Source organism: Lipophrys pholis (genome assembly GCF_963383615.2).
Source record: "Lipophrys pholis genome assembly, chromosome: 5".
NCBI classification, from domain to species: domain Eukaryota; kingdom Metazoa; phylum Chordata; class Actinopteri; order Blenniiformes; family Blenniidae; genus Lipophrys; species Lipophrys pholis.
Window position 1 is genome coordinate 18,178,386 of NC_137628.1, and position 12,558 is coordinate 18,190,943.

The 12,558-nt window shown below is 42.8% G+C and overlaps 1 protein-coding gene across 1 annotated transcript in view; it reads left to right on the top strand.

The window, feature by feature from the left end:
- The window catches only part of grin2bb (glutamate receptor, ionotropic, N-methyl D-aspartate 2B-b), a gene marked incomplete at its 3' end in the record, with an annotated part of 108,689 nt that overhangs the window by 11,856 nt on the left and 84,275 nt on the right, over positions 1 to 12,558 (top strand). Inside the window, exon 2 of the mRNA XM_080464446.1 lies at positions 7,532 to 8,227. Coding sequence (XP_080320572.1) covers positions 7,532 to 8,227 — 696 coding nt within the window. The remainder of the gene's footprint in view (positions 1 to 7,531; positions 8,228 to 12,558) is intronic.

Consider the following 12,558-nt stretch of genomic DNA (forward strand, 5'->3'; position numbering starts at 1 on the left):
TTTCAGTGACTCTGTCAGCATGAGCACATGCAGCCCTCTGAGCCCACAGTGAAAACAATATAAATCTCTCTTGTTGCTTGCAGATGTCAAATAGATCTGATTACCAACCTACGATTGTAGTGTCTTTTGATTGAGACGTGTAAAGAGTCGAGTTTTTTAGCAGTTTTAAGTTTATCTGCTGTTACACTGTGCTGTGTATGTTGGCCAACAGTGCCTTCAGGGAAAGAAAGAAATGGAGCTAAACCGGTAATCAAACGGTTGTTATGTGCAGGGAAAAACACTCGAGATGAAGATTGTGGACGTGGTCCAACATTTTACCTCCCTGGGAAGGTTTTTGTTCTATTGGTAGTTAGTAGCATTACCATGCAGCAGCAGTCGTGCCGTGCTTTGTTAGTGAGACTTTTTTTTTTTTTTTTTTTTTAAATAGTCAGAAAATGATCTCAGGCTGTCTGCGGGACAAAGAGCCAACTGGGAACCGTCCTCGCTGTAGAACAGATTCTGAGCCACCATCGACGATAAAGCCACAATTACGTGTCTCTCAACTGGGACGGGCCAAAATCTCCGCGGTAAAACAGCCTGAGCACAGTTGCTGATACGCTGCCGCACGATTCAGGAAGGTGCAGCCGAGGTGTGATGTTTAAAAACATCCTTCAGCTGGAAGGATCCTGAATATAAACAGCCTGCTGCGTTTCACCCTGAGATTATTCTAAGCCTCTCCAGTGGCAGTGTCCTTGTTTTGTCACTTGTTTACTAGCGATTCGCGTGAGGAGGAGAACAGATGTAATAGTAAACACATTTGGTAGATGGATGAGAAAAACCAGTTGCCCAGTTTCCACCAGTAGGGGAAGGTTTTTGTCTTCTTTTTTTTTTTTCAATTATTAATGATTTGTTGGAGTTGTGAGAGTAACCTGAAATGTGAAACACAGCCACCTGTCGCTGTTTCTCTCCAGGGGAAGGAATAAATGAAACAAAAAACACTTCAAAAGATTTTGTTTGTATCGTGTATTCGGCTGTCGGGTGCTTGTAATTGAAATGCTGTTTATACATTAAAGTGTACCGTTTAATCTGATTTGTTCTAATTAATAAATCCTCTATGATGCAGTGTGTGCTTGAGTGGAGATGACAAAAAGTACCACTCTTACCTGTAACTGACCAACCACTGAATGTAAACAAGCTCCTTAATAGATATGCTTGTCAGCTTCTGTTATCCACAACGCTTTTCAGCCGATATACCTCACAGCCAACCCCCCCCCTGCATCAAGTCTCTGGGGGATATAGCAGAGCCTGATAATGATGGCCTACGTGTGTTTTAAGTTGTGTGGCAGGTTCCGTTTTAATGTGTCAGGCTGCCGCTTCGAGCCTCTGCAGCGTATATCCTTTATAGTCTGTAATCCACTGCGATGTGCACTAAATGTACAAGTCCTCATGTTACTGCGGAAACCGAGGAACGGCAGGTTGATCAAGATCCAGTATCCAGGGCTTGATTGATCGTGATGAATCCTTATTGGCACATTGGAAGTCTACGAGTGTGTGCGGGCGCACGCCTCGAGCCGCTCTGGTTATTCAGTCTGCGGTTTGTGCCATTTGACAGACTTCTGTGATCGATGCTCTGTGTAAATGTTAAGAACGACATGCCTGACGTCTCAGTCTTATTGGCATGATCCGGCTCAGCCTTGTTGGTTTTTTTTTTTAGTTTTTTTAATGCTCGGCAGTTAACAGTTTGATGGCAGACTAGTTACACATTTGTGGTGGGTATTGAAGGTTAACAAGCTCCCAGATGCAGGTGCAGCATGCAACAGAGGTTTGAGGTCAAATCTAAGGAAAATGTTGAAAAGATTTCCCTGCTTCAGCATTACCGAAGTGCTTTAGATTGTTAGTCACATTCACCCATTCACACTGACACACCAATGGCGACCACCTCACCTCACAAAGCCCTCGGGCTCCATTGGGTGCAATTTATAGTTCATCGTCTCGCTCAACGACACTTTGAGAAAATGAGCGGGGAGAAATTTTGTTGAATTTTAAATGATTAAGTTTTTATCTAAAATTTCCCTCAAAATCTTGTATCGTCTATGAGGATTAAAATCGATGTTTGTATGTTTTTATAAGTGAAAGTTGATGGCATACTATTTTGCTGAAAATATAGAGAAAAAGAGTAACAGAGTTTGTACAAAGTTACCAAAATGGCCTAATTTCTAAGAGAATTGAAATTTGGATGAATTTCCCATAAACAACTCTGTTCATTTTGTTTGTAGTGTCCAGAAGTCCCCCCCCCCCATAAACACACACACACACACACACACACACACACACACACACACACACACACACACACACACACACACACACACACACACACACACACACACACACACACACACACACACACACAAACAACTACAAAAAAAACAAACTTGTACTAACTTGAACAGTCCGGCAAATCGGGACATTTTCACTGTGACTTCACTGGTGCAAGCGAGGTCGTGTGTGTGTGTGTGTGTGTGTGTGTGTGTGTGTGTGTGTGTGTGTGTGTGTGTGTGTGTGTGTGTGTGTGTGTGTGTGTGTGTGTGTGTGTGTGTGTGTGTGTGTGTGTGTGTGTGTGTGTGTGTGTGTGTGTGTGTGTGTGTGTGTGTGTGTGTGTGTGTGTGTGTGTGTGTGTGTGTGTGGAGACAATTAGGTGGCTCCGATGTGTGAACGTAGGGGCCCCTGAAGTGTGGTTGACCCAGAGTGCACACGGTGATACCATTTAAAATGCTCACTTAGTGTTCATGCGTGTGTTATCGGGACACGGTGTGGATGGTTAAGCGACGGCTGCGGGAAAATTGCTGGATACAAGAGATGAAGACAAGTAGGTGTTTACTGCCACTTATCCATGTTTGTGCCTTGCTTCTTCCCCGCATAAGTTGTCGTAATTGCTGCGTGAGAGCATCTAATGGGCACATAAGAGCACATGAATTTATATGTCAACTTGGATTCGTTTACAGTGTTTTGGTGTATTATGATCGAAGTAAGTAATCCTCGACACGTTGCATTTAGATTATTATATATTACATTAATTGGGTGTGTTAATGGTGGTGGAGATGTGGCGTGAAGGTCCGATTAGTCCAAATGCCACAGCAGTTCCTACTTGCCGTGTTATTTCTGTTTATTTGCCTGTAGTCCTCGCAGACATTCATTTTTAATGCGAGGTACGCTAAAAGGCGAAGTGCCAGATCATCTCTATCTGCAGAAGTGCACCAACTTGCCTCGTGTGTGTGTGGCAGTGATCCCCCCCCCCCCCCCCCCCCCCCCCCCCCATTTAATGTTCCAAGGCTTTCAAGAGAACCGGTGTCTCGGTGTGTGCCAGCTCAGATAAAAGTAAATTGTGTATTATTAAGAGAGGACGAGCACTGCACGTCATATACTGCATAAATTGCTGCGATTTGTGCGTATCTTCCCGTCCATCAGGGTGTTATATGGAGGCATATTTGAATTGTTACTATGGAAACCGAGCACGGCTGTTGTACAGCAACACATATCCGGATGAGTCTCTGTGTCTGTCTCTCTCTCTCTGCTCCCTCCTCTGCCGTCACACTTCTTGCATGATTTTAAAAAAAGATCTTTTTTAGTAGTTTTCCTTCACTGCCCTCTCTGAGTGCGCGCGCTGACCCATTTGCAGGCTTTCGATCGTTTTTTTTTTTTGTTTTTTTTTCAAAGTTCATCGGCTTGAGAGTTTCTTTCTTTTTATCTTAAATCCCCCTTTTTTCACACTCCTTTAACCTCCTCCCCAACCTCTGCTGCTTTTTTTTTTTATCATCTTGTACTAATCATGTCTTCTTTTCATCTTTACTTCTTCAGCTGTGTTGCTCCTCGACACCTCTCTCCTTCACTCTCTCTCTCCCTCCTCCCTGCGCTGGCTTTCTTATTGCTGTTCCTTCCTCCACCTCCATCTCTTTTGTGTGTCTCTATTTATTCTCTCTCACCCCGCTCTTCTCTCTCCTGTTCTCTTCTCTCTGCTGCCTTCCTCCCACTCGCTTCCTCCTCCTCCTCGCTCTCTCTCTCTCGCTCTCTCTCTCTCTATAGTCTTTCGCTCCACTCCGAGGCCCTCGTGGAGAATCCAGCCTGTTTACAATTAGCATGTGCACCTGCAATTAAGCCTGACAAACCTCTGATAATTAGACCTTCTACACAAACTGTTTGTTCTTGTGCAAAGATCACTTTTCCTCCTCTTTAGATCTTCTTCGACTCGTTCTGGCCGTTCCTCCCGACGATCACCTTGTTTCACACATTCACTCACTGCTGTTTTTTTGAGGGGGGGAATGAATGTTTGAGCTCCACAACATCAACGCTGCTTGATGAATAAAACATTAAACAAGGTGTTGTGTAAGAAAAGAACAGGATAAAGCCTTTTAGGCCACATCCACACCAGGCAAAGTGATATTTTTTCTCCACACCTCACTATAAACAGGCTCAACACGAGGTTTCAGGGCATGTAGTACACATGCCAGGCCTTTAGGGGCGCTGTGACTCACCAAACACAACAAAAACGCAGAAGAAGACAGACCACATAGAAATTTAGAATTAGACTCCGTAGCTTCTGCAGCTACGCCCGACCTTGTAGTCGGTGATTGTTGTGGTTATTAGGTGACGTTGCGGACCGCGGTGGGGGGAGGAGGGGGGTGATTACGTCATCTATTTTTCCACAGATGATCGTCTTTGTTCGTCCACACGAGCCGGGGTTTTAGAATTTAACCACTCTGGAACCCGCTCAAAAAGCCCCCGTTTTCACGCTTCTAAAACACCGCCTGGTCTGGATGATAGGTCAATAACAGCTCGTCTAGGTTAACCGGCTTGCTCGTGTGGACGGCCCCTGAGTCCACACTTCCATTATTCGTCTTCTAAAGTGCTGCTCGGCCATTCAGTTTAGAATATGAGAAGGAACATGTACTCATTAAGAGTTTTCATCTTTATCTATACAAAACAAGAAAAAGAAAGGAAAAAGTAAATTGTTCACTTGAAAGTGCATCTACCGAGCAGCCACTATTTTCACATCACGCTATGACTAATTGTGTTTCTTCCTGCCTGTCGACTCCCTCCGCTTACATCTTTCACTCCGCCTCTCTCTTTCTTTCTCTTCGCCCCCTTCCTTCATCATTTCTCTGCTGTATTTTACTCTGCTGATCTCTGTACGTCTGCTAATAGAGGAGCACTAAATAATAGCAATAATAGTAAATAATAGGGCTGCTGTTGACTTCAAATACCAGCTCGGGGATCTCAGCGGGTTGGGGGGAGCGCCTGAGCGGAGAAGGTCGTAAGGGTAAAGGGGAGGAAAAACAATAAAATTGTGTGTGTGGGTGAGAGGGAGAGACCAAAATAAAAAAATAAAGGAGGGAGAGACTCAGTGAAGCTCGGTCTGAGTGTCTAATGGTCACTTAGCCGGGCAAGTAGTCCATGAAGCTGTGAGCCCGTCAATCTGTCAGAATGCCACACACACACACACACACACACACACACACACACACACACACACACACACACACACACACACACACACACACACACACACACACACACACACACACACACACACACACACACAGTCTCATGCCTGCTTTGATGTGTGCCACAGGGTTCCTCGGAGTAAGTCATAGCACAGTATAATGGATGTGGCATTGTCACTTGATGCTCGATGAGAGCTCAGAGCCCCCCCCCCCCCTCTCTCTCTCTCTCTCTCTCTCTCAAGTTTGATATCCAGCTATGTGGGTCAATTAGTTTGGGTTGGCAATTAAGGTGCCTGAGTCATCTGTGTGCTCAAACCCTGACCATTACTGGGTTTTAGTTGCTGTATTCATCACTTCAAGATCATCGCACAAGCGTTATTGGAGAATATAGTTTATGTTATTAACCGGGATTCATGAGATGGCAAGTAACACTTGAAGGAGCCACACAATAAAGCAGTGTATGAAATATATATCACGTTTTACACGTATTTAAAACACATTTCTGTCAAAGATTGGTTTCACCACCATTCGTTTTCTTCTTCTTTTGTTTTTCATAATAATAGTTAATTGTTTTCTTGTTCCATTTGTGGAAAATTGAGTGTTTGTTAATTTGTAAATTGTAATTGTTAAATTACTCTGAATTAACATTGCCACATTAAGTGGATGTGATTACTGAAGGATCGTTGAGTTTCGGCAGTAAAGGCGTGTGATTGAAATGCTTTCGGAGTGGGCGTTTGAGTGGGATTTTGCACAGTTGAAATAAGGTGTCAGTTCTTATTTTACAGACCCAAAAATTTGACTCTAAGTGTATATTAATCAGACCTTTTACTTTTTTTTGGGATATATTGTTTGTCTGTGTTTTCACGCACTACAAATGTCGCTTTGTTTCATTTTAAAGTCCAACCTTTTGGGGGTTTAAGCAGGAAGCGTCAGGAAAGTTAAGAACAGGGATAGTCACTTCCTGTCCCTGAAGCTGATTCTAATGTTGTGTCGTTAATCCACTGATATGACACACAAGCTGGGATGAGACAGCAGCGAGGTTAGTTTTTATGTTATTGATCCAAAATCGGTCCGTGTGCAAGTGTTTCAGCACCCGGCTGTCCACAAACATGAGCCGCTCCCATCTGATTTACTGTTCGCTGAGCCAAACACAGCGGACTGAGATGAAGTCAACAACAACCTCTGAAGGCGTCCTGCGGTTTCTGGCACTGGGAGCACAGCAGTCCACTAAGTTGCGAGTTGAAGCTGTTGTGAATCGAACATGTTCTGGCAAATTCCCCAACAACACCTTGCAGCCTGCTCATAGAGAAGAACCCACCCCTACTGCTGTTCCTGACATCCCCCATAAGACCAGCTGTATCCGAGGTGCTGAATCCCAGTTGTTTACCGTGGCTTGTCAGGTCATGTCGAGGCTTCACCGTTCCATCCAACCACCCTTCACATCCTCAGACCATGGAACTCAAAAGCTTCATAGATCTTGATGTGACCTAATTCACTTCATCTTCATATTTTGCCTTTTTATTTTATACACAAGAAGAAGTAGAAACAGTGCAACAATACCTTGGAGGATTTGTTTCTTAATATATTTTTAATGCTATTGATTTCACAAATACTTGCTAGAGCTGCCAGTTTCTTTTCTTTTCGCTCAGTCACCACTGAAAATGTATTGTAGTCTGCATTAGATTCTCTACATTGCTATTTTACTGCTTTAGATTGGACAACTATGTTAACTCTCATGAAAAGTTGAGCTGTGGTGACCAGAGGTCAAAGTTCACATTTGTGTCCTGGTGCAGTGTCCTCTAAAACCTTGTAAGCACTATATTGCGATAACAGTTATTCAGGAGGTCATCAGGATGACCTTGTCACATTGTCGTCGCAGAAAGTTGCTCCGTCTTCATGTTTTGTTTCATTTAGTTTAAGCATCATGTTGGTGAATATAGTCCGGACAGACAAAACTCTTCTAGTGTTGGTCACATTTTCATTGTTCCACTTTATTTCCTAGGTATCTTGCATTGATGGGGTTCTTTTGTTTCTCTTCTCTTTCCCTGCAGGGACGGCATTTACACTCCTCCACAATGCTTGTCAGCCTCCGCCCTCTCTCCCATCTTCAGGACAAGCACTCGGTCTCCCCTTTCTCCTCGCCCCGTGCTTCTCCTCCTCCTCCTCCTCCGGACCAGTCTCCTCACCACTGTTACCCCCAGCCTCGGCTAACCTTGCCCATCCTCCCGTTGTCCCTCTCTCTGCTCCTGCTATCCGTTCTCCTGGTGCCTGTCTGCGAGTGCCGCAGAGGAGGAGGTCCGGGTACAGGTCCTGGAGGTTCCCCGGGGGGACAAGGAGGACAGAGGGGAGGCAACACACAGAGGGGCGTTGTCATCCCTCCTCAGTACTCTCCCGGCTCCCCGGCGCTGCCTCCCATCAATCCAAAGCTGATCAGCTCACTCAGCATCGCTGTCATCCTCGTGGGAAACTCTAGTGATGTAGCGCTAGGGGCTGGACTTGAGAAAGAGGACTTCCTTCACATCCCTTATCCCCCCAAAGTCGAGGTGGTCTTGATGAATGAGACGGACCCAAAGAGTATAATCAATAGGATCTGTGCTCAAATGACCAGAAACTCACTGCAAGGCGTTGTGTTCGGTGACGACACGGACCAGGAGGCCATCGCTCAGATCCTGGACTTCATCTCTGCACAGACGCATCTCCCCATCCTGGGCATCAGAGGAGGCTCCTCCATGGTCATGGCTGCCAAGGTAAGAAAGGGTTCACTTCTGCTGGAAAATGATAAACGTCAGCATTGCACGGTGACTATTGCATAATTTCACCTCACAATCAGCAAGTCAAATGTTGGATTGATTGGAGTTTGAATGTAATCTTTGTGGTTTATTTTAGAATACTTGACACGAGTATGTAATTGTGGTACTTTCGAAAACAATCACATTCAGCTTAATTTCGACCGTCTAAATTATAATTGATTTACAGAAAATGAATGTTTAGTTTCAAGTTACTCAACTTTATGAATCAATCTCAAGTCTTCAAATGATATAATTTATTTATTTTTTTCTCCCCTTGCACTCTTTATTATGCAACACCAGACACGTACCGCTCAGTACTTTATTCAAACCGAGCCTCGCTGCTGATTGATTGTGTTTTTAATTGACCCCCTGTCTGAGCCCAACGTCATCCTGAAGCTCCCCACAGTGTGAAACAAAAGAGTATATAACAAGTCAAAAGCTGTCACAGTGGGTTGGTGATACAGGAGACGTGGCTTAAATCAGGCAGCACAAGGATGCCATGATGGGGAAAAAATAACCTTTGAGACGTGTCTGACAGGACGATCACCACAACGAGCTGTCTTTTAAATGTAAAGCAAAGCAGATTCTCTACAGTCGGCATTTCAGGGTACGGATGATGGTATTTCAAAAACATTGCAGGTTTGATTTAGTCTTGTTTAAATTATTTCCGTTGTTTTGACTGCCCGTTCTCTGACCTATCACCCTTAGGAAAGTTTGTCTTCTGTCTTTTTGTTCAAGTTTTATCATGATACTCTTATTTCAGTTTAGCCTCTTTTGTGTCTAATAAATAAATAAATAAATACATTTCTCTGATTATATTTCATGACAAAATATTGAGAGTAAGGTGGAGAATACAAGTAAAACTACGAAACAAAAAGAAGAATGTAGATAAGATTAACGGGTGGTGTATTAGATCTTGACCCTTGATTATTATCATCATCCATCACACCTGTGACAAGTATCTTCACAATATTGTGCCGAGGAGCATCTGGTGATTCCCACCTGTGATTAAGACGTAAGGCAATATTTTGGTCTCCTTTATAGTTTACACTATTGGTCTGGATTTGTGTTGTCTCATGTTGCTGTCATGAGTTGTTCAGGATCAATGAGGTGCTCCTCCTCAAGTGAACGGGAGTTTAGTGAAATAGTAACACAGCTGCACATCTTAAAGGAGACCACAGCTTTAGGCCCCGTTTACATGAAAACGGTTCAAATGAAAACACATCGTTTCTGCATTTTTTGTTTCAGAAACGTTCCACGTCTACACGGCAACGATTTTGAAAGTGATTGTTGTTTCCACGGAAACAAAGCGCTGAAAGAAATGTAGTTAGCATAGCTGGCCATGAGTTGGCACTATTGATTGTTTCTTGTAATGAAACCACACACACACACACACTCGCGCAAAAAACAGTGCACTATAAACGATAAAAGAACAGCAAGTACACTGATGTTTGTGTGAAGTTGGATTGCTGCCTGCCATTGTTGTTATTGTTGATCTGCTCGCACATGTGCAAAAGATGAAGATGAAGCGTTTTCCAAAAAGTTACACCTTGGGAGCCATTTTCAGTGGCTCTGAGCCATGTCGTGTACACCGACACAGAACGCAACAAAGGTTTTCCGTTTTCACTTGAAAATGTTGTGGCCTCAGATAAAGCTTTAGTGTGTGAAGCAGTTCATAGTGACAACTTCATACTAGTAATCAGTTACTGACTCGTCACTGTTGAAAACTAGAGTAATTATTATTATTAATATTTCAGTACAACAACCAACTCATATGGCAGTCTCTCGTCATCTGGAAAGCAAATACTCGGCAGTCATTTGTCAAAAATTACTTGGATCACTTTGAATAAACCTGAGGAAGCACATCCGAACCGGAGAGAGCTGCTCCAATGTCCTTGTCATAAAAGCCCAAAAAAAAAAATCTGAGATATTGAAACTGTCTGTCAGGTTCAGAGACATTCAGAAAAAAACCATTCACGGCCTCCTTTTCTTCTTCTCCTTCTGTGAATGACTTTTCGCATAAAAACAAAATAAAAAAAAGAATCTTCTAGTGGCATACCAGTGCAGAAAGAAAAGAACAATGAAGTTATGATACTGTGGGGCTGAAGAAGGAGAGAACAGAATAAACAAGTGAGGGAGGAGTGAAGGTTATGAAATAGCACAACTCGTGTGGGTGTCAGGGAGGACGAGGAGTTTGGTCAACATGTAATTAGCACATCTTAGAGCTGAAAAAGAGACGGAGGCCATAAAGTGAGAGTAAATCAGTTAAGTCCGTGCGCATGGCCTCGAAATATTCCACCTCAGGAGCCGGTATAAAAACCTTACAGTGGATCCACACACCGGTGTCGCGTAGACGAACCCCCCCAAAAGTGAAGAAAGTTTTGCGGATACACTCCTATTCGTTGTCGTGTGCACTGAGCCTAGAGCCAAAGAAGATAAGAGCATCAGACATGTAAAAAAAAAAAAAAGCGTGCCGAGTGGACGCAGCACACGAGTGAAGTATGTGTGTACGTGGAGGTTGAAACTGCATTAAACATTATCAGAAACTGCGATACTGAGATAACGCAATTGTTTTTTCAAAATCTCAGTTTATTTTTTCTTCTTGTGATCACCATTATTACCGATGACTTGGCTCATTGTCTTTTTTCATTTCTCTCCAACACGCAGGCACGCACGCACACACCAAACGGAGTGAATGCTGTTGACATGGCAACAACTTGCTTATATATTACTCTGCATACTGTATAAAAAAGCAGCAAAAGAGGGAGAGACAGACTGGGAGGTGGAGAAAATAAAGAAATGATTATTTTGGACTTTGACAAAAGCAGACAGAGAAAAGGTCACGGTCGTGAAAAGATGAGTAACTAGATTAAAACTGAAGATCAGGTAGAAATGCAGAAAGAGGCTCATAACCAGGGTGGGGAGAGCGACGGGAAAGTATTGAAAGGTGAGTTGTTGTGTCAAGAGGATTTTTGTCTTAAGCTGTTGTTGCTGTAAACCCTGTTTTTTTCCCTTTTTTTTAAAATTGCTTTTCAGTCATTCAATTTGTAAAAAAATAACAATGTAATTAAAAAAACAAAATTTTGGAGGTGAAGAAGTTTGTCATTTAATTGTAAAGACCCTCAATTAAAATGCCAAAATCAGCAAAAAACTAAACAAACCAAAAAAAACCTTAACAAATGTTGGACTTTTCTTTTTTTTTCAATTGTAGGCAATTTATGATGACAGACTATTTCAAACATAATCAAGAGATCAATTTCAAAAATAAGTAATTCATTGAAAGAAATACCACTTTTCGAAAGAACCTGTTTTTGGAGCAACAGACAGGATTAGGAAAGATCAGATTACTCAAACGTTGGAGCGTCCGACAGCTGATTGCTGTTTCTTGAACGTCAGAAGTTTTGGCCGGCTGTCATCCATTTTTACCAGTTCTGCAGTCCCACATACCTCCTGTCAAACAAACTTCAAGCCACGATGTGACTTCCCGGTAGTATTTCATCAGATATCACAATCAGAATTACTTTAATGTTTATCAATTTATAGTATTTATGCGATCTGAATCTTTGGTCATTCTAAGCAAGAAGGCACACATAGTGAAGGATGATGCCAGAATCTGAAATGAGTAGACAAACCTTATATACATAAAGATAAAAAAGATTTAAAAAAACTTCCCCTTTAAACTACTTTCTGCACCAAGATTTTGTTTTTTCACATGAAGATTGACATCTGTTTGTTGTAATTGTAATATTTTGTATCCACAGTATCAAATTGTAGACGGCATGAAGGCCTGACAAAGGTGAGAATTTAACCTTATGGAAGACTTTAACCTCTTAGGCTCTTATTAGATACAACTGAGACCTCGTTTACGTGTTATTTTCAATTGAAAATAGGAAACTTTTGTTGCATTTTGAGTGTCTATTTACAAGACAACAGTGCTTGGACCCTCTGAAAACATAACTTTTTGAAAGCAGCTTCCAATGGTGGAACTTCAAAAGCGCTCCAACTCCGTGTGCATGGAAATGGGGAAGAACGAAACTTTTCTGAAAAGCTGTTAGCGCATGCGCACCATGGCCCGAGTAAATAGTTGTTCTGCGGCTTCCAGACTTCGTCTTTGGTCCATAAGTGTGAAGTGTTTTCAGACTGCTGAAGCAGTGAAAATGGGATCCCTTGAAGCTGCGACTCCACCGCTTGGTCACAATCCGATTGTAGACTCTGACATCGCGACAGCGTGAATTCATTACAAGTTAAAGGGGTGTGTGTGTGTGTGTGTGTGTGTGTGTGTGTGTGTG